Source organism: Chelonia mydas, chromosome 20 (genome assembly GCF_015237465.2).
Source record: "Chelonia mydas isolate rCheMyd1 chromosome 20, rCheMyd1.pri.v2, whole genome shotgun sequence".
NCBI classification, from domain to species: Eukaryota; Metazoa; Chordata; order Testudines; family Cheloniidae; genus Chelonia; species Chelonia mydas.
Window position 1 is genome coordinate 17,668,727 of NC_051260.2, and position 25,939 is coordinate 17,694,665.

The 25,939-nt window shown below is 62.2% G+C and overlaps 1 protein-coding gene across 1 annotated transcript; it reads right to left on the reverse strand.

Annotated features, from left to right (window-relative positions):
• Positions 1 to 264: 264 nt before the first annotated feature.
• Positions 265 to 25,668, reverse strand: LOC122463420 (cAMP-specific 3',5'-cyclic phosphodiesterase 4B-like). Its single transcript, XM_043533212.1, has 3 exons — positions 25,542 to 25,668; positions 11,057 to 11,211; positions 265 to 501 (listed from the first exon to the last, which is right to left on the reverse strand). The coding sequence occupies exons 2-3, from the start codon at positions 11,096 to 11,098 to the stop codon at positions 265 to 267; spliced, it is 279 nt and encodes a 92-aa protein (XP_043389147.1). The 5' UTR covers positions 11,099 to 11,211; positions 25,542 to 25,668.
• Between the last annotated feature and the right edge of the window lie 271 nt (positions 25,669 to 25,939).

Genomic DNA, 25,939 nt, shown 5'->3' on the forward strand with positions numbered 1-25,939 from the left:
TCGGGAGCTGGCCAGGGAACGCTGGCACCCCCCCGCCCCGGCTGCATCACCTGCTGGCAGAGTGCGGGGCGCTGCCCCCGACATGACTAGCCCTTCCCCCGGGTGTTTGCACGCTCAAGGCACGATAACCAGCCCTTCCCCTGGGTGTTTGCACACTCAGGGCACAATAACCATCCCCCTCACCTGGCTGTTTGCACACTCAGGGCACAATAACCAGCCCCTCCCCCGGTGTATCTGTCGCACACACTGTGACCCCCCCGTGCCCTACCTGTCCGGCTCAGCGTGGGTGATGGCGATGCGGGGCGGGATGCGCAGGGGCAGGGTGGTCGGCCTCTGGACGCTGTCGGGCTCCGGTGATCGCGCCCGGTCCAGGGGTTTCCACGGCGGCACCTGCAGGCTGGAGGAGAGCCGGCGCCGGCCACGCCGCAGCTCCGCACCCAGCATGCCGCCCGCGGTGTAGGACCGGCTGCAGAGCCCGGGGTCCAGCAGGTCCTTGGGCTTCTGCCAATGAGAGCAGAGGGCGAGCGTCAGGCCAAGGGCCCAGAGCAACACCAGCCTGGGGGGAGGGTGACCCACGACCTTTCCTCACCCTCCATCTCCTAGAGGGGACAGGCCCCATGTTCCATTCCCTGCCCCCCGAACCAGCCAGTCCCCGCCCTGGGGCCAGATCGGAGCCAGCGCCCCCGAAAGGGGACAGGCCCCGTGTCCCATTCCCCCCCACCCCCCCCCGAGACAGCCAGTCCCTGCCCTGGGGCCAGATCGGAGCCAGCGTCCCCCAGAGGGGACAGGCCCCGTGTCCCATTCCCCCCCCCCCCCCCCCCCCCGAGACAGCCAGTCCCTGCCCTGGGGCCAGATCGGAGCCAGCGTCCCCCAGAGGGGACAGGCCCCATGTCCCATTCCCCCACCCCGAGACAGCCAGTCCCCGCCCTGGGGCTGGAGGGAGCCAGCACCCCCAGAGGGGACAGGCCCCGTGTCCCATTCCCCCACCCCACCCCGAGACAGCCAGTCCCCGCCCTGGGGCTGGAGGGAGCCAGTGCCCCACAGAGGGGACAGGCCCCGTGTCCCATTCCCCCCCACCCCGAGACAGCCAGTCCCTGCCCTGGGGCCAGATTGGAGCCAGCGCCCCCCAAAGGGGACAGGCCCCGTGTCCCATTCCCCCACCCCCCCCCGAGACAGCCAGTCCCTGCCCTGGGGCCAGATCGGAGCCAGCGTCCCCCAGAGGGGACAGGCCCCGTGTCCCATTCCCCCACCCCGAGACAGCCAGTCCCCCCCTGGGGCTGGAGGGAGCCGGCGCCCCCCAGAGGGGACAGGCCCCGTGTCCCATTCCCCCACCCCGAGACAGCCAGTCCCCCCCTGGGGCTGGAGGGAGCCGGCGCCCCCCAGAGGGGACAGGCCCCGTGTCCCATTCCCCCACCCCGAGACAGCCAATACCCCCCTGGGGCTGGAGGGAGCCGGCGCCCCCCAGAGGGGACAGGCCCCTGCTCGCTACCTTTGTGCTGTTGTTACCAGCCCATCCTGGAGGCCGGGGGGGTGGGGGGTGTTTGAAAGAGATGCTTATTCTCAGCAACCTCAGGCTGCGCTAATCAGCCCCCCGCCCCTCTCAGCTGCCGGGGGGAGCTAAGGACGGAGCCCGGTGCTCATCTGCGGCTGCTCACAGCAGCTGGAGGCGCCGGCCTCCGCTCGGCGCCGGAGAGGGGCTCGGCCTCTGTGCTGAGCACCCTGGGCCGCGGAGCCAGTGTCGAGAGGCGAACCGGCTGGCTGAGGGGGCAGGGAATGGGGGGGCCTGTTCCCTCTAGGGGGCGCTGGCTCCCATCTGGTCCCAGCTCAGCAGGGTGGGCAATGGGGCGCGGGGCCTGTCCCCTCTGGAAGGCAGCACTTGCTCCCATGGGTGGACCATGCTGGGTCACAGGAAAGGTGGTTGGCTCCAGCCCCCAGGCCACCCCAAAGCCCGGCACCCGAGCCGGTCAGTGAGACAGCCCTCAGCAGCAGCCTCCGCGCAGAGGCCGAGGGCTGAGCCAGGCTCCTGGCGCCCGCTGGGATGGGGAACGGGCAGGGCTGGGGTATGTGGAGGAAGGGGGAACCACTCTGGGCAGGGCCCTCCCAGCATCGGATGGCTGCTGAGAACCGAACCAGCCGCGGCTCCAAGCGACAGAGCCAGCCGGGCCAGTCAGTCATTCCCTCTGGCCTGGTGCAGCTGACAGCGCCTGGCGCGTTGCAGGGGCAGGAAGTTGGGACCCACATGGGAATGTGGCACCCAGGGCTGCTCTGGCTTCTTCCAGCACCGGGCTTGGCGCCAGGAGAGCCGGGTCCAGATCCTGCCTCTGCCACTGACCCCCTGCGGGACCTTGGGGGAGGCACTTAGCCCCATGCTCCTCTCCCGTGGAGACCCCCATGTCCCGCTGGCCTGATCGGTTCAGCGCATTGCGTAATGGACGAAACCCCCAGCTTCTGGCAGACTCCGCAAGCCCGGGTGGTTTGCTCGTCGCCAAGGGGAAGGTGAAATCTGGGGTGTGCACGTCCCAGCAGCGGCCGCCAGAGCAGCATGGGCGGAAGGACGTCACTTCACGCCCCGGGGCAGGGAGCCGTGCCCTGAGGCCGGCGAGGTATTCGGAGATCAGCCCTGAGCGCAAACCAGCCCCCGCGGCCCTCTCCGGAGCAGCCCTGGAAATCCACTGCAGCGGCTGCTCCGAACTCAGCGCACTCCCCAGCCACTGGAAGAGTTGCAGAGGCCCCGGGGAAGAGCTGAGCCCAGGCCGGAACCGCGAAGGAGAGCACAGCAACTAGCGCATCCCACGGGCGGGCCAGGAGGAGACGGCAGATCCGGTGGCGACATGGACCCCAGCTGGAGAGAGGGGAAAAGGGCGACCGCGGGGAGCGCTGCAAAGAACACGCGAGAAGCTACGCCCATGAGCATGGCACCGGGGCGGGGGCTGACCAGCGCAGCACAGGCCTGACGTGAAGGGTGGAGGCTGGTGGATCCCGTGGGCACCCCCGGGCGCGGGAGGATAAAGGAGAAGAAAGAACGTGGCGGGCAGCAGGGCCCCTGGCCTCTGATGGGCCACGAGCCGAGTTCAGCAACAGCCCAGGAGTTTGACTGAGCTCAGCGCCATGCTCAGAGGGCGTTTCACCAGCCTCCTTGCCAAACGCCCAGACAATCAAGGAAACCCAGCCCGTCCATCCGCAGAGTCCTGGCTGCATGTGGGGTGCGGGAGCCCAGGGCTGGGCTAGCAGGGGGCTGCGGGTCGGGAGTGAGGGGCACTGGCAGAGCTGGGGGGGGACAGGACCCCAGGGCTGGGCTAGCAGGGGCTGCAAGTTGGGAGGGGCACAGGCAGAGCCGTGGGGTGACCCCCCCCCAAGCCTGGGATAGCAGGGGGCTGCGGGTTGGGAGTGAGGGGCACTGGCAGAGCTGTGGGGGGACCCCAGGCCTGGGATAGCAGGGGGCTGCGGGTTGGGACTGTGGAATTACCAATTCACCCCGGATTCACAGGTCACTAATGGGAAGGAAAGTCCCAGGCCAGGAGCATGGGGGCTGGGAAGAAGCATTTCAAATAGTTTTCAAACCATCTTGCTGACGGGTCCGTTTTCCAGAACTAAACCAGGCTCTGCGGAGAGCCATGTCCCAGCCCCCCGCCCCCCCGCCCTAGGGGTGCGCTCAGAGTCCCTCCTGCCCCCCACCCCAAGCGGCTCTAGTCAGAAGCTGAGATCCCGAGCGCAAGGTGCTGGCATGCGTGATTGCTATTCCCGCCGAGCCCCCAGTCCCCGGCTCCAGGCATCAGCTGAGGGGGCTGCGAGCGCCCGACAAGCTGCTCTGTTATTTGCTGGGGCTTTGCTCCACTTCCGCTGTTCCCGACGCTCTGGAACTAGGCAGATCTGTCCCGGAAACGTCCTGCTCTCGCTGAGCCGCCTTGGCGCTCTGACGGTGGCGGCTGGCGGGCGTCTCTGCTTCCGCAGGGGATTTGGCGCCGGGAGGGTTTGCAAAGAGCAGGCTGGGGGCAGCAGGAAGCAAGCAGCGGTGTAGCCGGCGCGTGCCAGCCCGAGTGGGGAAAGGCCCCGGGACCCACTCAGCCCAGGGGCAGATGATGCTGAGACTCGGTGACTGGTCACAGCTGTGTTTAACAGGCGCTACGGGGTTAACCAGGTCCTAAGCCACCTGCACCCGAGGCTAGGCTGGCGGCCGCGCCGTGCACTGCCCGGGGCCCGCGGCGAGGCACGTTGTTGCAACCTGTGTTCCAGCCAGCACCCGTGTCCGAGCACAGAGCAGAAGCTGCCATGGGCTGGGATCCCCCTTCGGTGATGCACCGGAGTCACGCTCTTCATTAAGAGTCCAAACGGGCACGAAACTCCCCGTCCAGGTGTGGCCAGCGTCGCTAGGGCAAAGGCCAGACTCTGACCTCGCGAGGGTCCGAGTCCCCTCCCCGAGAGACACTAGACACGCCAGCGGGTGAGGGCAGGGAGGGAAGGCGGGCAAGGGGAAGGCTGTTTGCCCGTTTGGCTGGGATTCACAAACCCGTGTCTTGGGCAGAAAGAAACAGCCAGGGGCTCCAGATCGCCTGGAAGGGGCACGCCTGCCCTTTACACCCCCACCCCGCAGCACAGGGCCCCCTGGCACCGCACAGGGTCAGCACGGTGAGGGGTGAGCGCCCCCAGCGCCCCCCACCCCGCTCCCTGTGACACAGCGCCCCCTGGTGCCACAAGGGGTCAACACTGGTTCAGAGGGCCCCCACATTCCCATAAACCTTTGGGCAGCCACTGCCCCGTGAGGCCCTTCCCCCCCCCCTTCCCCCCCCCGCCGAGCCATCCCCAGCCCCGGGGAGGTCTATCAGCGCCCTGCCAGAGTGGGGCAGGGCAGGGCAGGGAGGGGAAGTCCCAGGCCCAGGGGCCCATCCCTTGCTGACCCACACAGAGCAAACAAACAGGCCGGGCCAGGGCAGAACGGCCTCATGGGGCACCGGGATCAACAGCCACGCCCGGGGGGACCTGTCTGCTGAGTGGGGCTGGCCAGAGGGTGGGAGACGCTGCCCGGATACACCGGGTCCTTCCCCGCCTCGCCGGCTGGCACATAGCAATGGGGCCACCGCCACAGGACCCCAAACAGCCCACTGCCTCCCTCTGGACGCCGGCTCCCCCTCAGCCCCACAAGACCCCAAACAGCCCGCTGCCTCCCTCTGGACGCCGGCCCCCCCTCAGCCCCACAGGACCCCAAACAGCCCGCTGCCTCCCTCTGGACGCTGGCTCCCCCTCAGCCCCACAGGACCCCAAACAGCCCGCTGCCTCCCTCTGGACGCCGGCTCCCCCTCAGCCCCACAGGCTCTCGGGACGATGGAGACAAGGCAGCTGGGAGCTCCCAGGGTGGGGCGGAGAAGGTGGCAGACCCAGCACGGAGCGAGGTGACTGGGATTCCCTCTGAGCTGCCCCAGATATGGGGGCACCAGCAGCGCCCCCGGTCTAGTCCCAGTTCAGGGAGGGGCGCAGGGTCCAGTGGCTGGAGGGCCTGGGGGGTTAGGACTCCTGGGTTCTATCCCAGCTCTGGGAGGGGAGTGGGGATCTAGTGGGTTAGAGCAGGGGGTCAGGACTCCTGGGTTCCCCTCCTGGCCCTCACAGGGGAACCCAGGCTGGCTACGAAGCACTAACACTGGTTTTTATCACTCCGCCCTCCGAACACTCCTCGCCACGCTCCCTGTCCAGCCCTATCTGAACGCTCGGTTTCTTAATTAGAAAATGTAATTAAATGGCTGAGAGACGGGGGGGGGGGGGGGGGGGGGGGGGAATTAGTGGAAAGAACTCATTCAACTGGGCCCTGAGCAGCATGGACGGGCAGCGCTGCCCTCTAGTGGGCAGAACGGGAATCACAGCTCTCGGGTATCCCCAGCCGCCCACATCTCCACAGCAGGGAACAGCTGTGTGTCCTAGTCCTTCCACTGCCAGCAGGGATTCCCCAGCAGTTCAGGCAGGGGCGAGGCTCTGTCCCCCGTCTCCCAGGAGATCCCAGCCAGGACGTTGATGATTTCACCAGCTCCCAAGGCCTCAAACCATCTGAGCTCCGTGACGGACCCACATGGCCCAAATCCGCAGCCAGAGCAACACAAACACTCCAAGGACAGAAACTGGGGAATCCCGCAGGCAAAGGGGGGCTCCCCAGTTCCCACAGAAGGGGGAGGGAACAGGGCCAAAAGCTGTCATTGCTACTATTACAATAGCTCTTTGACACCACAGCCGAGACCAGGGCCCCGTCGCGCCGGGCGCTGCCCAGACCCCAGCCGAGACCAGGGCCCCGTCGCGCCGGGCGCTGTCCAGACCCCAGCCGAGACCAGGGCCCCGTCGCGCCGGGCGCTTCCCAGACCCTGGCCGAGATCAGGGCCCCGTCGCGCCGGGCGCCACCCAGACCCCGGCCGAGACCAGGGCCCCGTCGCGCCGGGCGCTGCCCAGACCCCAGCCGAGACCAGGGCCCCGTCGCGCCGGGCGCTGTCCAGACCCCAGCCGAGACCAGGGCCCCGTCGCGCCGGGCGCTGTCCAGACCCCAGCCGAGACCAGGGCCCCGTCGCGCCGGGCGCTTCCCAGACCCTGGCCGAGATCAGGGCCCCGTCGCGCCGGGCGCTTCCCAGACCCCGGCCGACATCAGGGCCCCGTCGCGCCGGGCGCTTCCCAGACCCCAGCCGAGACCAGGGCCCCGTCGCGCCGGGCGCTGCCCAGACCCCAGCCGAGACCAGGGCCCCGTCGCGCCGGGCGCTTCCCAGACCCTGGCCGAGATCAGGGCCCCGTCACACCGGGCGCTTCCCAGACCCCGGCCGAGATCAGGGCCCCGTCGCGCCGGGCGCTTCCCAGACCCCAGCCGAGACCAGGGCCCCGTCACACCGGGCGCTTCCCAGACCCCGGCCGAGATCAGGGCCCCGTCGCGCCGGGCGCTTCCCAGACCCCAGCCGAGACCAGGGCCCCGTCGCGCCGGGCGCTGCCCAGACCCCAGCCGAGACCAGGGCCCCGTCGCGCCGGGCGCTGTCCAGACCCCAGCCGAGACCAGGGCCCCGTCGCGCCGGGCGCTTCCCAGACCCCAGCCGAGATCAGGGCCCCGTCGCGCCGGGCGCTTCCCAGACCCCAGCCGAGATCAGGGCCCCGTCGCGCCGGGCGCTTCCCAGACCCCAGCCGAGATCAGGGCCCCGTCACGCCGGGCGCTTCCCAGACCCCAGCTGAGATCAGGGCCCCGTCGCGCCGGGCGCTTCCCAGACCCCAGCCGAGATCAGGGCCCTGTCACGCCGGGCGCTTCCCAGACCCCAGCCGAGATCAGGGCCCCGTCGCGCTGGGCGCTGCCCAGACCCCTACCAAGATCAGGGCCCCGTCGTCCCGGGCACTTCCCAGACCCCAGCCAAGATCAGGGCCCCATCGTGCCAGGCGCTGCCCAGACCCCAGCCAAGATCAGGGCCCCGTCGTGCCAGACGCTGTGCAGACCATGAGCTTCGTTGTGCCAGGGGCTGCCCACATCTCTGCCTCACAGATCATCCTAAAGGCAGCTCCTTCTCTGTGCAGAGACCCCCCCAAGAGGAGCTGGAAGCTCCGGGGCCTTGGGCGCAGTGATCTTAGGAGCCTGTGGGCTGGAATCCCTGCTCTCTGGCCTCTGCCCAGCTCAGGTGTACAGAGGCCCGGGGTGGGGAGCGTGTGCCTGAGGGGGGGATATAACCCCAAGCCCACCATGTCTGCCCATCTGCCTGGAACCAGCCCAGGTTCCCTAGGGGTATTTTCTTAATAAACTGACGAACGTAATTGGTGTGAGTATTGGTGTGCCAGCTCCTGGATAACAACAGCACACCGGCCACCTGCGAGACGCTTGGCGGGAACAGCCGGGACACAGGAGCAATGCCAGCACCACCATCAGAGCGGGCTGGGGTTAATCTAACGAGCAGCGCCTGGCCAGCAAACACGTTGTCAGGCCGCCCGCCGGGGCATGGACCAGAGACACTGAGCTGAGCCTGAGATACGAACACGCTGCAGCCACCACACAGACCAGCTGGGGGGGGCAGGGCGACGGGGAAGCCGGGGGGGACCCTGTGATGCTGCAGGGCCCAGGGAGCCACGAAGCGGGGTGCAGGGCGCTAGGCGGGCAGGGGGCGCAGGACGGGGGGCAGTGCTCTGGCGATGACTCTGGGCGGTGTACTCAAGGAGGCTGCTGTCTGTAAGGCCCCCCGGCTAGCTAGCTGCAGAAATCAGAACATGGAGGGCTGGAACTGCGCAGACCGCGGCGACTTGAGCGAACGGAGGAACTGGTAGCAGTAGTAGGTTGTCATCTCTATGCGAACTAGCACTATGTGAGCCGAGAGTGTGGCGCAGTTGCCCCAGCGGCTAGTGTCAGTCCGGGGCGTATTAACAGGCGTGTCGGATGTAAGACACGGGAGGTGACTGTCCCGCCCGGCGAGGCCCCAGCAGGAGCCGGTGTCCAGGTCTGGGCGCTGCACTGCAGGAAAGACGGGGACACGCTGGAGAGCGCCCGGAGGAGAGCGGCCGGATCGAGCGAAGGTTCAGCCAACCCGCGTGCGAGGAACGTTACAAACCCTGGGCCTGTTCGGTCCGGAGAGGAGAAGCCTGGGGGGGCCCTGAGAACAGGCCACACATGCACAGGGCTGGGGGAGAGAGAGGGGCTGTTCTCCAGGGCCACTGGGGCAGGACAAGGAGTCCGGGGCTCCGTCTGCAGCCGGGGAGGGTTAGGTCCGATACCAGGGAAAACGGTCTAACTCCCGGGGTAGCTGAGCTCTGCAATTGGCTCCCCAGGGCGGCTGGGCAATCCCTGTCACGGAGGGTTTAAGGGCAGCTGGACAAACCCCTGTCAGGGCTGCTCTGGGTTGACGGGATCCTGCCTTGGCGGTGGGGGCCGCACTTGGTGGGCTCCAGAGGCCCCTCCCAACCGGAGGCGTCTATGATTCTATAGAAGGAGGAGTCCTGACTCCCAGCCCCTCCTGCTCTGGCCATTAGATCACACTCCCCTCGCTGGGGCTAGAACCCAGGAGTCTGGGCTCCCACATCCTTCCTCTCCTAGCAATACAGCACGGGCCAAGGTAATGCAAAGCAACCTGCCTCCACCCTAGTCCGGCAAACGTTAGTGGGGGTCACGCAGCGTGATCAGCGCAGGCTGGGTTCCCGTGCCTGGCAGAGAGGTCAGTGAGCTCTGGGTTGGCTTGGGAGTGATCACTCTCAGCACACCCCAAACACAAACACAGCCAGCTACACACCCCAATGTACCCCAAACACAGCCAGCTATGCACCCTGAGTGCAGCCAGCTACGTGCCCCAGTGCACCCCAAACACAGCCAGCTATGCACCCCAATGTACCCCGAGTGCAGCCAGCTACGCACCCCAATGCACCCCAAACACAGCCAGCTATGCACCCCGAACGCAGCTAGCTATGTGCCCCAGTGCACCCCAAACACAGTCAGCTACGCACCCCAATGCACCCCAAACACAGCCAGCTACACACCCCGAATGCAGCCAGCTACGCACCCCAATGCACCCCGAACACAGCCAGCTACGCACCCCAATGTACCCCGAGTGCAGCCAGCTACGCACCCCAATGCACCCCAAACACAGCCACCTATGCACCCTGAGTGCAGCCAGCTACGTGCCCCAGTGCACCCCAAACACAGCCAGCTACGCACCCTGAGTGCAGCCAGCTACGTGCCCCAATGCACCCCGAACACAGCCAGCTACACACCCCAATGCACCCCGAACACAGCCAGCTACACACCCTGAGTGCAGCTAGCTACGTGCCCCAGTGCACCCCGAACACAGCCAGCTACACACCCCAATGTACCCCGAGTGCAGCCAGCTATGCACCCCAATGCACCCCAAACACAGCCAGCTATGCACCCCACTGCACCCCGAACACAGCCAGCTACACACCCCAATGTACCCTGAGTGCAGCCAGCTATGCACCCCACTGCACCCCGAACACAGCCAGCTACGCACCCCAATGCACCCCAAACACAGCCAGCTACACACCCCAATGTACCCCGAGTGCAGCCAGCTACATGCCCATGTGCACCCCAAACACAGCCAGCTACGCAACCCGATGCACCCCGTACGCAGCCAGCTACACTCCCGAATTCTCCATGAGCCCCACCCCAGCGGCAGGTGTCCCCGCGCCGCCGGGGTCCCCAAGAGCCTGGACTGACAGGTGCAGCAGCTGCAGACTCCAGCCTGCCCAGCTACTGGCGTCTTTCTGCTCTCGGGGCAGCAGAGGGCGCCCCCGCACCGTGCGCCCTCCCTCCGCTGTTTCCAAGGCCAGCACCTGCAAAGGGAACCTGCCAAACCACACGTGTGTGCCAATGTGCAAGGCTGTGCATGGCCAAGCACGCTCCCCAGTACTCGTGCATGGCTGTGCACGCTCCCCAGTGCTCAGGCAACGCCACGCACGCTTCCCGGTGCTAGTGCAAGACCGTGCCTGCTTCCTGGCACCAGTGCAAGCTCACAGCTGAACACCAACCACTAAGCACCCCCCTTCGGCGTAGAGGTGGCAGGGAGAGAGAATGGTGCACTGGGGCCCCCCCAGAGCAGCAACCTCGGGGCTGCCTCGTGGGGGGATAAGAGACCCCGTGCCCAGCCGGTTTCAGCACTGGCTCGTGCCTGGGAGCCCTGGCTGCCCCAAGGGTGCTGGGAGACCCTCCCAGTGGGGGTGACACAAAGAGCCTGCCCACCAGTCTAGGGCCTTAACTACATCCTCTCCCCCCTCCCCCCAGCTAGGGGCCCCTCGGAAACGGCAGCTGGTGGTATTTATCTCCCCGCCGACATCCAGCCTGGGGGAGCCCACGGACGTGCCCACGGCCCCGGCCCTTGCCCTGGTGGGTGTTGTCTGCTCCCCTGTCAAGGGGACTGGCTGGCTGGGATGGGGCCTTTCCCCACCTTCTCACCCATTCGGTGCCCCTCCCCATGCCATGAGCTCATGGGGTCTCACCCCCTATTGTAGGGGGCAGCTCCTGGCCAGGCCACACCACCCCAACAGGGATGCCAAGGCCTGGACAGGCCCCAAAGCCACCCCCTCTCCCCTGGATGGAGGGGACACCCCCCGGTGCTGCTCTCACCTCGTCCACTGTCACAGCCAGGACACTCCGGCTCTTCTTCATGTCCCTGTCCAGCCTGGGGTCTCCTCTGCTCTCAGCCACCCGCCAGCCGCACGGCCCCAGGACACGGGGCAAGGGCCGGAGTTAAACGCTGCTCTCTCCTGCCTGTCGGGAGCCTGAAAGACAGTGACGGGGGGGTGGGGGCGTTAGATCCTGGCTGCTCCATCCCCCACCTCCCCTCACAATTCCCCAGCAACAGGGGCCCCCTGCCGACAATTCCCTTAGGACAGCGTCCTGTCCCATCCCCTCCAAATCCCCAGCCTCATCTAGACCCCACTCCCCTCCCAGAGCTGGGAACAGAACCCAGGAATCCTGGCTCCCAGCCCCCAGCGGTGAGGAGAATGGGGCCAGATCCAGGACGGCGGGGTTGTGCACGTCACAGGAACCAGTCCAGCGGCCCTCAGCCTGGTGTGTGCCCAACTCAGACCAGCCCCCAACGTCTCTTTCCACTCCCCAGTGGGCGATTTCATGAGCTAATGACCCCGGATCATGCGAAATGGGGAGGCAGGTTCACAACAGAGAGGGAAGGGAAGGGTTAATTCACCCCGACCCTGCTGCAGAGGATCCAGGACTGGCAGGACAGGTGTGGCTCTGCAACCCACGTACGTGTGAACGCTTGCACAGCCCCCATACGGGCACACACACGGACGTACCATGCCCCCCCCGGGGAAACGGAACTGCCTGCGCCATGCACCCACATGTGCACAGCGTGTCCCTGAACTGCCCCCACACCCCAGCAGCCCTGAGGCCCAACGCACTTCCTGCAGCCGTGTTCAGAGTCTCGGGGGGAACAGATGCTGCAGGTGCCCCCGCGAGTCCTGGCTTCCTCTGTGCAGCCCAGGGCAATCCACCACCTCCACTCCCCGCGAGGAGGGGGCACCGCGAGCAGCAAGGGAGCCCTGGGCCCTTGGACGGGCAGGGGGGCCCAGCCCGACGGGAATGGGGAACCCAGGGCTGAAAGTCACCAGCCTCGGCTCAGCCCACCCCAGCTGGAGCCATCGGTCTCTGTTGCCATTGGCGACTCGGGCTGGGTTTGGTACCGAGAGCGGGAAAGATGGAAGGAGGCAGAGCCGGAGCCCAGGCCAGGCGCCCCGGGCAGCTCCTCTGGGGACCTGAGAATAGCTGCCCTGCTCAGCGTGCTCAGGCCGGCGCGCGGGGCTGGCTCAGGACAGGTCGCTCCCTCAACACACTCAAGCAAAGAGCTTGGCCGGCTCCTGGGAGGGAGCCTCTGCATTCGCATCCTGCCACCGCGCCTGGGAAACCAGCTGCCAGGTCAGAACAGCCAGAGGATCCACAGGCACCCGGCAAGGAGCCGGGGTTCGCACGGCGGTGAGTACCCAACGGGGCCCTGACCTCAGTCGGGGTCTGCGCAGCACCCAGCACGACGGGGTGTGACGAAGTGGGACTGTTCTTAATGTTTCCTCTGAATAGTGTGGGGCTGCCTCAGTTTCCCCTATGCAGTTCTTAAGTATCTAGGTGGTGGGGTAAGGGTGTATGATCGTTGCAGAGCCCTAGAGGGCAGGTGTGTGCAGGGGTCTGGACACAGAGAATGGCCAACACCCTGTTTCCTGGCCACTGACGGCCTGGGCCCTTCCCCCCTGCAAGGTGAGAGCTAAAGGGTTGGAGAACAAAGGAAGCCGGTGACCTCCTGGCCCGGGAAAGGGACAAAGCCCAGAGAGGAGGGGCTGGAGAGAGTTTCAGTTTGGGGCTGTCTGGGGACGTGGAGTGAAGTGCAGATGTGGTTGTCTGGCTCACTGTCCCCCCCGAAAATGGACCCAGCTGAGGGGTCCTGTTCTCTGCACCTACAAGCTCTGTGTTAGACCATGTCCCTGTCTTCTAATAAACCTTCTGTTTTACTGGCTGGCTGAGAGTCACGTCTGACTGCGGAGTTGGGGGGCAGGACCCTCTGGCTTCCCCAGGACCCCGCCTGGGCGGACTCGCTGTGGGAAGCGCACGGCGGGGCAGAGGAGGCTGAATGCTCCGAGGTCAGACCCAGAAAGGGGGAAGCCGGGTGAGCTGTGTGCCCTGCAGACAGGCTGCTCCCCGAGAGGAGACTGCCCCAGAGTCCTGACTGGCTTCGTGGGGAGCAGTTCCAGAGCATTGCCCAGGGACTCCGTGACATGGGGCCAATGATCTCGGTCGGGGTCTGCGCAGCACCCAGTGCAACGGGGCCAATGATCTTGGTTGGGGTCTGGGCAGCGCCCGGTGCGAAGGGGCCCTGATCTCGGTCGGGGTCTACGCAGCTCTACCGTAATATCAATAATTAAGACCACACGGCTCCCAAGAAGGGCTGAGATGGGACTTTGGGGAATTCTTGTCCCAGTCCCAAACGAGGACCAGCGGGGTTCTGGGTGTGGAGGAAGGCAAGGGAAGGATCCGTGCATGGGTGAGCTGTCACTCTCAGCAGCGACAGTGCCAAGCGGGTCTCACCCGGCACTTGTTCATTCTTTACGGTTCTCACCTGCCTGGGGCTGTATTTAACCAGGACGCTGCTGCTGGGAAGCGTCTGTCTCTGAATCGCCCTCCAGCCAGGGGACAGCTGGGGAAAGCAGCAGAGGTGAGGCCAGCCAGCAGCCTCTGAGCTGCCCTTCCAAGATGGGTGCAACTCTGCTGCAAGCCGGGGGTCCCCCAAACCCTACCATGGAGCCCCCGGAGCACCAGGGGCCTTCGCAACAGACACCCACCCTCAGCTGGCAGCTCGTGGACCTTGGAGGCAGGGGCATTCCCCCCCGAGACAAGGGGTACCAGGGCAGGGGTGTTCCCCTGGGAGTAGCAGGGCAGGGCCCAGGGAGTGGCGCAGGATGGACCCTGGGAGAGCATCGGTGCAGCCGCCCGCCTCCTGCAGCTCCCACACTTGTTTCTAACCCCCAGCAGCCCAGGACAGGCCTGCACGGGGGCCTGGGGGCCTGGGGCGAACAGGGCAAGCCCAGCAGGGCACCGCATGAGCCCTGCGCTGAGCCGAGTGGGGGGAACCGCGTCAGCATGGACTTCAGAGAGCCCTGCGGCTCGCCAGCCAGGGCCAGGGACTCCTCAATGCGCTGGATGCGCTGGAGTGAGAGGCGCTGGGTGGGGGGCGGGCAGCAGGGGGCTCTGGGGCAGGCAAGGCTGCTGTCAACCAGAGGGTGAGGAGGCCAAAGGAGGATGGGCTCAGGCTCTAGCTGCCCCTCTGGCCCCAACCCCAGCAGAGATCGGCAGATCTGGGCTCTGTCAGACCAACCCCCCGGGATTCCTCCCTCTCCCCCAGCCCGGAAGCTCTGGTCGCAGCAGAACCTAGAGGCTGCAGATCAGAGCCCTGAGCGCTGCACGGCCCCGGCCCTGGCCCCAGAGAGAGTCCAGGGATGGGAAGAGAAACAGGAGAAGGGACTGGCCTCAGTCACGCAGCGGGTCAGCGACAGAGCCAGGAATAGAACCCCGGAGTCCTGAGTCCTCACCCGTTACCCCACCCTGCCTGCCTCTCTGCCGGCCCATTCTGTTGCCCCTTGGTCACTGCTGGCTACAAGACTCACACCGAGAAGATTCTTCCCTCCCAGTTCCCTCCCACCCAGGGGCTGTTTCGTAGGGCCAGGGGGGCGCAGGGGGAGGCAGGTCCCAGAGAACAAACTTTGCACCCCGCTGCACTGCCCACAGGGAGGTGCGGGGCACGGAACCCAAACGCCGTCTCTCCCGCTCTCCCTTATGACACTAGAAATATTTCAGCACCACAGCTCCCAGCTGCCATGATCGCGCTACAAAGCCAGCCCCTGGCCCAGGGTAGCTCCGAGCAGGGCAGGAGCCTTCGCGGAATCAACCCCCTGCATTAAGCAGAAGCTTGGGGAGCTCTTCTCTGAATAATTAATTGTTTAAGGCCACTGCAGGCACGCGGGAGGGGAAACAGCAGCGGGACGCTGCTCAGCGGAGAGGCCCGGCAAGGACGGACCAACGGAGCAGCCGGTGGGGGGCAAGAAAACACCGCCCGGGTCTGAGTTCACCGAGAGCGCTCCGGGGGCCCGGGGGGCATAACGGGGTTTGCATGCAGAACCCGCGGCCCCGGCCCAGACCCCTGGCGCTAAGGAGTAGCTCAGCTGGCAGCAGCAGGAGGCTGTTACCCTGCAGTGGCTCAGGAATGCTCTCTCACACACACACACACACTCACACTCTCTCTCGTACACTGTTATGCACACACAGTCGTGGAGCCAGGTGCTGGGCTGACACTGCAGAGCAGCCGGGCCGGGCCAGGCAGCCCATCCGAGAGCCTGGGGGAGCGTGTGGAAAGCCGGCCATGCCCGCGAAGCAGCCTTCTGTTGCCCCCTGAGTAGCCATTTTACAACTTAACTGCTCTGCTCCACTCCCCAGGGCCGCAGCCCCCAGCTGGATTGGAGCCGGTGCCCCACGGCCCATTCGCTGCCCCCCGCTCCCCCACACCCAGTCAGTCCCTGCCCTGGGGCCAGATCGGAGCCAGTCCCCCTGGGGGGAAAGGCCCCGGGTCCCATTCCCCGCCCCCCTGAGCCAGCCAGTTCTCGCCCTGGGGCCGGATGGAAGACAGCGCCCCCTAAAGGGGAAAGGCCCCGTGTCCCATTTTCTGCCCCCCTCCTGGGCCACCCAGTCCATGTGAAAGCTGTGGCCCCTCGCTCCTGGGAGTCTCCACTGTGTTTCCATGCCTGGGGCCCATTCATGCCATGCTGAGTTGGAGGATGTCACCCCCCCACACTTGATGGGAAGCGGGCGGAGACCCTTGCGCCTGGGGTCCCCGCAGGGCTGTCAGCCTGGATCGGCTCCCATCGCTCCTGACCTGGGCAGGCTACGTGCATGGTGGCTCGCTAGGGAGTCCATCTCCACCCACACCCCTAGCCCTGACCCAGCAGGTCCCCCCAGCTGAGTCCCCTGCTCGCTCTGGCTCTACCCACCCCCAGCCAGCTCCCCATAAATCTGCTGATGCCTAAATATTTATGCTGCACCAGGGACAGCAGACGTCACACCCACGGCAGGGAGCCAGGCTGGCAGGAGGTACAGACCCAGGGGCCTCTGAGACCCAGGGTGCAGGGCCCCTTCCTCTGCAGGAGACATGGCCATATCTCTCACCAGGGGTGGGCACCAGGTCAGCCCCCTCCAGCCCCAGGCAACGAGATCCAAGGGCACCAGCTCGACTGGCCCCTTGCTACCAGTCCTAAATGCCGGACTGCACAGGGGCAGCTGAGAGGCCCAGGGCTGGTTGGCCAAGATTCCACCCGCCCTGCCCCCCAGAACATGAGTCCACCCTGCCCCCCCCTACCTGCAGAACATGGGTCCACCTGGCTGCCCCCTACTATCTCTGCCCCTCCCACTCCCAGCACAGGTCTGTCCCTGCCCACCCCCACCCATCTCCCACTCTTGCAGCATGGGTCCACCCCCCACCCCCAATCCTGCAACACGGGTCCATCCCCGCCCATCCCGACGCATCTCCACCTCCCAGCGCATGGGTCCTTCCCCACCAGGATCCATCCCTGCCCCCACCCCAGGAGGTAACTGAGCAGCCAGCGGAGACCCCACGGCCAAGGTGAATGAGTGATTCATTCTCTCCCACCAGGCCTGGCCCACCTGGCCATACGCTGGACTGGCCTGCGGCGGCCTACGGGAAGCCACACAGAGATCTCGAATTGTGCGTAAGGGGCCAGCACTCCCCCCACGAGCCCCTAGAGGGCCCTGCGTTCACGCAGGGAAGGGGCTGGCGCCCAGAACACGAGCACCGGAGGAGTGTCGAACTGGGATGGGGCTGGAGCTGCGGGCAGAGACAGGGGCTCCCCATTTCCTAGCACCGGGCCAGATCCGCAGCTGGTGCAATGACCTTCTCCACCCCAGCTACTGCGGAGAGGAAGGGCAGGCCGGTGGCTCGGGTGCCAGCTGGGGTGGGGGCGATGCGAGTTCAATTCCTGGCACTGCCACAGCATCCCTCTGCACCTTTGGGTACGGCCCTGAGGGTACGTCCCCGTCCTTGCCAGCTCAAGGAGCCAGAGCCGCGCTAGCTCCGACCCAGCCCACACGCTCAGTCGGGAGTGTAGCTGCAGCAGGAGGAGCCAGCGGCCCTGAGCGTGATCCCGTGGGAGACACTCGACGTGGACTCGGGGCAGCTGGCTCCTCCTGCAGGTACACTGCTGCTGTTAGCATGCTGGCTGGATCAGACCTCACGTGGCTGCATCCCCTCGAGCTGGGAATTACAGCACAGGTGCACCCTTATGCTCTCTGGCCCAGGCCCTCAAAGATATTTAGGCTCCACTGAAATCAATGGAAGCGAGGAGCCTAAGCACTTTAGAGGATCTGTGCCTCAGTTTGCTCATCTCTACAATGGGAGTAATTGCAGTGCCTGGCCTCCCAGGGGCACTGCGAGGTTCAGTGTGTCGGAGCAGTGCCCAGATCCTACGGTGATAGGAGCCAGCTAAGTACTACGATAGAGATACTCAGGAAAATTAATCTGAATAAATGAGAATTTAAAGTGGATTAGTTAAACCACGTTAAATCGCTGCATGGACACTCTCATTCAGAATTAATGTGGCCTTAATTTGCTTTAGCTTCCAAAGTGCATTACGCTAAACCAAAATCAGACCACTTTAATTCTGAATCAGAGCATCCATGCGGGGGTTTAATGCAGTTTAACTAATCGACTTTAAAAATTCATTTGGATTAATTTGCCTGAGTGTCCCTGTGTAGACAAACCCTAAAACAGAGAGGAGAGACAATAGAGGGATACAGAATAAGCGAAGGTCAACAGTTTCAATCTGTCCTCGTCTACTTTCCCTGTCCCCAACATTAAGAATTCCTACCCAATGCTGAGGAGGAGGGAACAGATTGGGGCGGGGGGGGGGCAGGAATCCTGCACTGATGGACTAGAGAGTTTCTATGCTGTATATTGACTGAGATGGAAAGGAATCAACAAACTCTCCTGGGTGCTGGTGCCAGCTATGCATGGCTGGCATTATTAGGGAAACACGTCTGATCATTTTACGTAGCACTGGTTTATCCCCCCCTGCCTCAGTGCGAACACAGAGGGCGGGGGGAATAATAATTGCCATATAAAGACCTTTGCAGCTTCTCCTTTCGGGCTGCTTGCGCAGAGCTGGCTGGCTGCAGGAATGCAGTTTCTGGGGGCTTTTTTCTTGGCTCCAGTGCCCCATGTGCCAACAGGAAACGTGGCCCGATTGCTCCTGCGTGGGTGGCCGTGGGGTTGAAAGCCAGGCTCCTCCCGAGTGTGGCTGGGGGGCTTGGCTGCTCTCTCTGGACAACCCAGCCAGGGTGATTCTGTTGGTAGGAAATGCACCCTTGCCCCTGATGCAGAGACGGACTCTGAAATTCAGCCTGCTGCCGAGGAAGCCACACAAGATCTAGGTGTCCTTCAAGTCTTGCCTAAAGACACGAAGCAAGACTTAAAGGGTGTCTCGGCCCTGTGGGGTGAATTTAACCCTTACACAGAACAAATTGCACTAATGCAACTGAACCTTTCCAAGCATGCATCTGATGGGGGTGGGGGGAGAATCTAGACCTGCCCGCGCTGGTAATCTACAAACACGGATACTTTCAGAGAGCGAGCCAAGAGCTGGAAAACCTGCCTAGCTGTCAGAGACTTACAAAGCACCATCTCATCAGCGCCAAGAGAAGGAGGAGCGGGGACGCGGTTAAGGTCTATAAGTACCTACCGGGAAGCAGGGGGAGATTTCCGATAAGAGAGAGCTGATAAGAGGCAGAATGAGACCCAGTGGCCAGACACTGAAGCGAGACACATTTGGACTGGAAACAAGAGGTGCATTTTTCATGAACCCAGGAACTGCCAGGCTGGATCGGACCAGAGGTCCGGCTAAGGTCTGATCTACGCTACAGCATTAGGTTGCTGTACATCGACGTGCGTCACCCTATTTGGGCATGTCTCTACACTCATGTTCAGCTCCCGTCAGCGTAAGCGGCGCAGTAAAACCGTCTCCCTGAAAGGCGTGGAGCCGGGGCTGACCTGCTGTGGTTGACGCAGTGCAAATGTAGACACGGCATGACCTGAGAGTCCTCCAGCAGCTGTCCCACAATGCCCCATTCCCTGCGACAGCGACCGCCCTGCTCACAATTTTAAACTCCACCGCCCAGGGGTCAGAGTCAAAACTGGAAGGACACGCCCCACACCCCCCCCTTTAAAGCCACGTGTGTGGTTTTGAAATGTCTTTTCCTGATGACCCACCTTGGTGATCACACCTGGCAGCTCTCCCTCATTGCGTGCAGCTGCCCAGCCGACCACGCCGGCTCCAAGCACTAGACACACTCCTGTCGGGAACAGACAGGACGTGTTGGATCCCCTGGGATCCAGGCACAGTTATGGGCCCGCCGTAGAAATGTGGGCACCTATGAGGAGACTGCCCAGGGGATGAGGGCAAAGGGGCACGACAGCGATCAGCCGCTATGCCGTGTGCAGGTGAAGGAACTTAGGCCAGGGAGGGCAACAATAGATCAGGGGCAGCCTCACAGACCTACCGCTTTTACAATGAACTGCTTGCCAGACCTGGTGGAGCCTCACCAGCGCCCCGCAGAGCACCCTGGGCCCCTTGAAGGAGCCCGAGGCAGAGACCCCTGTCATGAACAGCGAGGAGGAAGAAAAGGAGGGGGCCTGGCAAGAGGCAGAGGTGGGGTCCAGCCACGTCGTGAGCCCTCAGCACCTGCTTGAGACTCCACGGGTCTAGCCAGTACCGCCAGGCAAGCGCGTATGAGCCCGGGGTCGGAGAAGGGACCTCGGATAAGCGTGTCCATGCATTTTTCCTTGGAATTATTACATTTAACGATGGCCCATCCCCACCGTAACAAGACAAACTTCTCAGTGTTTGACTCCTACGAGAAGAGGTAGAGGTAAAACCGTTGTCATCTGCTTTTCATTGCCCTGTAGGGCTTGGCGGGGTGGCCATGCGGAGCCCTTTGTTTAGGTGCTTAGGGAGGTCCCCTTTCACCTCCTGAGAGATCTCTGGGACACTTTCAGGGAGATACTCTGCAACCCAACGGTTTCCAGGAAGGGCTGCCTTATTGCTCCTCTGCCGTAGGACACTTCCCCACACCGCTCTGGGACGATTCTAGCTGGCCCCATTGCAGCAACCAGGCTAGCAGCAGGCAGGCCTGGGCGGCTTCTGGACACCAGCTGAGCTCTCTGTGCCTTTGTCAGCCTCAGGAGTGAGAAGCCAGCTAAACCCACCACCACTGGGGACAACAGTGCCAATGTTCAGTGCCAGGGATAGGGAAATTTAATAGCTTCACCAACAGAAAAAACAACGAGGAGTCCTTGTGGCACCTTAGAGACTAACAAATTTATTTGGGCATAAGCTTTCGTGGGCTAAACCCACTTCATCAGATGCATGGAGTGGAAAATACAGTAGGGAGGTATAAATACACAGCACATGAAAAGATGGGAGTTGCCTTACCAAGTGGGGCATCAGTGCTAATGAGCCAATTCCGTTAAGGTGGAAGTGAGCTATTCTCTACAGTTGACAAGAAAGGGTGAATACCAAGAGAGGAAAAAATCACTTTTGTGGTGCTAATGAGGCCAATGTAATCAAGGTGGCCCATTTCAAACAGTTGACAAGAAGGTGTGCCACAAGGACCCCTCTTTGTTTTTGCTGATACAGACTAACACGGCTACAACTCTGAAACCCTTCACAGACAGAAAATCCTTCCCCCCACCCCTTGACCCTGGCAGGCCAGACTCACGTGGCTGGTGCTGGCGAGCGGACCTGTGTCAAGAAGCATGTCTTATTAAAAGTGTTTATGGAACTAAGGGAAGGGAGTTTTGAAACTTCTTGTTCCCTTTCCGTTGAGACTGTCAATACAATAGCACACTGGTCTGCTTTTACCAGCAGCTTTTGCCATTGTGGCCTTGAGGGGTGCACCCTCCGTGCCCATGGAACACCTGACCCTGATGAGCAGGAGAAAGAAGAGGACGAGGGAGAACATGCTCAATGAGATCCTGCAAGTCCGTGCTGCCTCGGACCGTGAACAAAGGATCTGGAGTGTCAATATGACCAGCAGCCTGGAGAAAGAAAGAGTGGACAAGAGAAACGCCCAGGATTGCCAGCAGGATAAGGAGAGGGAGATGGATCAGGACATATTGGGTCTTCTCAAGCAGCAAACCCAAATGCTGCAGACCCTGGTTGACCTACAGGTCCAAAAATCCCAGATTCCCCACCCTTTGCACTCCTAGAAGAACTCTGTGATCACTGCTCCCTACACCGGGAATCATTCCAGGTGTCATTAGTCTGCCATGAGTACAGGGGACTGGACTAGATGACCTCTCAAGGTCCCGTCCAGTTCTATGGTTCTATCACGGGCCGTATCCCTACCCGACCACTCCACCTTGGGGGCCAGCAAGGAAAGCCATAGCTTTGGTTCTCACAGGTCAGTGTACGTGTAGCCACAATGGACGACATTTGTGCAGTCAAATGGACATAAACATTTACTCCCTTTCTTATTTTAAAGTTTCACTACATTAATTTATGTTAAAATGTATATAAACATTGCCTGGGTGGTTTTTTGCCCATTGATTTTCTGCACTGTTTTTTCCCGGCTCAATCAAGTTCTATTTTTGGAGAATCAAATTGTCTTTCTTAGTTCTCAACAAATATTGCAGAATGCAGAGCCATAGTCAAAGCAAACAGTGCTTGTAAATGTCAGCAAGTGCCACAGAATTCATGGCTTCAGGAAAACACCCAGCCACCTCTATAAACATACAGCTGGCACTGCACAATTCTTAGCAACTCCCAGTGTTCAAGGTCCAAAGAACAGTCTGGCTCAGAATGCTGCTGCGGCTGACAGTTAAAGTGTTCTTTCCAAGCCTCCCTCTATAGCCTAGCTCCCCGTTGGGCTCTCGTACTAGCCCTTCTATCTGGCTGTTCAAACTCAGCTGACAGCTGCTCCACCTCCGCCCTGGTGCCAGCTTTTCCCCCTTTGCCTCGCAGACACTTCGCAGGACGCAGCAGTCAGTTGTAACCATGGGGATATATTTCTCACTGAGATCCAATCCAGTAAGTAAACACCGCCAGCGCCCCTTCAGGCTACCAAAAGCACAGTCAACTGCCTTTCTGCCCTGCTGAGCCAGAAGTTGGATCAATCTGTGGTGCTGTCGAGGTGGCCAGTGTAAGGCTGCATGAGCTGGGGGAGCAAGGAGTAGGATGGGTCCCCCAGGACCATTACCGGCATTTCAGTGGTAATATACTGGCTGAGAAAGTATGTCTCCGCTTGCAGCTCTCTGAACAGTCCTGTGTTCTTAAAGATGTGAGTGTCCTGCACATGCCCTGACCAGCCCACATGGACACTGGTGAAACATGCCCAGTGATCCACCAACACTCGCATAACCATAGGAAAGTGGCCTTTTCTGTATGCAGATGCCAAAACAGGGATATGTGTGCCATCGATTGCCTCACCGCAGTTCAGAAACCCCATTGCTGCAAATCCATCCGCTCTGTCCTGCACATTGCCAAGAGCCACAGTCCTGCAGAGCAGGAGACGATAAATGGCCCCACACTCTCGCATGGCAACAGTGGATTTTCCCACTCCAGAATGATTTCCCGCTGACCAGGAGCCATCCGGCGTTGCAAGTTTTCACAGCGCAATCACCACTCGCTTCTCCACTGTCAGTGCAGCTCTTATTCTCGTATCCCTGCGCTGGAGGCCTGGGGCAAGCTTGGCACCCCACTCCAGGAATGTGGCCTTTCGCATCCGAAAGCTACAGCCTTTCTGTAGCTGCTGCGCATCCTCCTTGCACCACAACGCGATCCCACCAGCCCATGCTCCTTTCTTGGGCCCAGAAGGAGGACTCCACCATCTGCAGCTGCTCTGTGAATGCCACCAGCACCTTTGAATTGTTTTTTGCTATGTCCATCAGCAAACTGTCCTCAAAGAAATGGTCATGTCCCCTGGTACTCCCTGCGGGTCTACAAATACAGGAGAATTGTGCATCCTGTATTTGCAGTGTTCATGAGAACAGCATAGAGCTCTCTGAGCTCCATGCTTCTGTCAGAGGAGGCGGAGTCAGAAAAGTCCCATGCAGGTTTGTGGGATTTTTAATAAAAGGCGCAAAAATTATGGTTTATGGGCGGCATTATGAGATGGAGCAAGTTGCATGCTGGGAACTTGATCCTTAGCTCCCAGAGATCACTGGGCAACTCAAGTCATTAACCCCTGCATGCTGGGAGGAACTTAATTTGCGCTGAATGGAGAGGAGAGCAAAATATGCTCTGTGCAGGGGTTTAGTGCTTTGTGCCAGAAACCAGAGGCTGCAGGCCCCAGCTCCCAACTAGAACATGGCTTTACTTCATGCTATAATGAGGGATTCCTAACCCACCAGCTGAAACCACCAGGAGGGCCAGATTCTGGTGTCAGAAATGCTGGTGTCTATCAGGATCCTTCAGTAGAATTACTCTAGATTTGCATCAGGGCTTCTGCTCCTCCTTAATCTCCTGGTCCCTTTTTTGCTTTGGCACGGCCGATGCGGTTCACGTTTGCTATGCAGCGCACGGTTTGCTTGCCCTGTGGGAGGCAGGATGCTGTGCCTTGCAGGGGAGACTCCACCGAGCTGCTGGAGGAGGGAAAATATGGGCTTTTCCAGCACCGCACCAACACCGCCACGGCTGCTGGGCAGGTGGGGAGCTGCGCAGGCCCCAGATCTAGGGGGAAAGCCTGAGACTTTAATGAGGATTGACAGCCACGGGGTGATTGGATGGATTTAATGAGGACTGATAGCCACGGAGTGATTCATCAATCCAGCGAGCGGGTCTCTGGGGCAGCCTTACGGAGAGGGTGGAATCCACCATGAATGCAAAGTAAAAACAAACAACCACAACTCTGGGCACAGGCAGGGATATGGCTCCCCCCTTCCCACACTGAGAAATGGAGCAGTACCGCGGCCGTGGTGAAAACAATCAAGGGAGAGGTTTGCAATGTGCACACCCAGCCCGAAAACCCGGGGTGGGGAGGGGAGAGAGACGAAGGGCCATGCTGCAGACCCTAAAGGGAGTGCCCGGTGCAGAGCCTCTGTGCTCAGAAAAGCAGCAGTGCACAGGGCAAAAGACGGTGCCTAGGCCCTGCAACCCCTCTAGCTAACTGTGCCCATGTATTACAGCCTCGCACGCACACCCCCCAGCTGACTCCCTATGGATTTCACACACGTGCACATACACACACAGGACTGTCCCTATGGATTACAAACACACACACCCCTGACTGTCCCTATGAATTACACACACACACACCAGCTGACTGTCCCTATGGATTTCTCTCTCTCTCTCACACACACACACACCCCAGCTGACTGTCCCTATGGACTTCACACACACACACACACACACACACACACACACACACACCAGCTGACTGTCCCTATGGATTTCACACACACACACACACACACACACACACACCAGCTGACTGTCCCTATGGACTACACACACACACACACCCCAGCTGACTGTCCCTATGGATTTCTCTCTCTCTCACACACACACACACCAGCTGACTGTCCCTATGGATTTCACACACACACACACACACACACACACACACACCAGATGACTGTCCCTATGGATTTCACACACACACACACACACACACACCAGCTGACTGTCCCTATGGACTACACACACACACACACACACCAGCTGACTGTCCCTATGGATTTCACACACACACACATCAGCTGACTGTCCCTATGGATTTCACACACACACACACACACACACCAGCTGACTGTCCCTATGGATTTCACACACACACACACACACCCCAGCTGACTGTCCCTATGGATTTCTCTCTCTCACACACACACACACACCAGCTGACTGTCCCTATGGATTTCACACACACACACACACACACACACACCAGCTGACTGTCCCTATGGATTTCACACACACACACACACACACACACACACACCAGCTGACTGTCCCTATGGATTTCACACACACACACACACACACCAGCTGACTGTCCCTATGGACTACACACACACACACACACATCAGCTGACTGTCCCTATGGATTTCACACACACACACATCAGCTGACTGTCCCTATGGATTTCACACACACACACACACACACCAGCTGACTGTCCCTATGGATTTCACACACACACACACACACCCCAGCTGACTGTCCCTATGGATTTCTCTCTCTCTCTCTCTCTCACACACAGCTGATTGTCGGTATGGATTTCACACACACACACCCCCAGCTGACTCTCACACACGCTCCGGCAAGCTGCGGTCCTGGCGGCCGAGCGCTGCCCGCATCTCCCCTCCGGGACCCGCCGTGCGCCCCCGGCCGGCAGCGCCCACACCCGGGGGCCCGGCCCGGCGGGGATGCGAAGGCGGCGCCCCAGGACGCTGCAGCAGCCGCCGGCGGATAACGGGGCGTCGAGCGGCTCCGGGGAGGGGCTGCCGGGGAGGGGGCAGGGGCCCGCGGCACCCCGCGGCGCGCTTACCTCGCTGGGCCGGCTAGGAGCGGCTCCCCGGCTGCGCGTCCCCACGGCGCGGCTGCGCCCCAGCCCGGCGGAGCAGCCGCTCGCCCTTTGTTGACGGCCGGGGGCCGAGCCGGCGACAGGAGCGGGGCTGGGCAGCTGGCCGCCGGCCGGGGTGGCGGGGGGCTGGCGGAGGGGAGGGCTGGGGCAGGTCCCTCCCCCCCCAGCGCGGCGCATGAATGGAGACGGGCGCGCAGATTCCGGCGCGGGGGGAGCGCAGCGAGCGCGGGCGGCAGCTCCCCCTCTGCGGGCGGCGGCGGCGAGGGAGCCCCGGGCAGCGGGGGTTGCCCCGAGAGCGAGCAACCGGCGGGCGCAGCGCCGGGGGTCGCAGCGCCGGGGGTCGCGGGGGCTCGGACCCCCAG

Excerpts from the sequence above, each read along its gene's own strand:
- LOC122463420 (XM_043533212.1), bottom strand. The coding sequence starts at position 11,098 with ATGAAGAAGAGCCGGAGTGTCCTGGCTGTGACAGTGGACGAG. Across the intron at positions 502-11,056 it reads TGGCTGTGACAGTGGACGAG|AAGCCCAAGGACCTGCTGGA; the intron begins GTGAGAGCAGCA and ends TCTCATTGGCAG.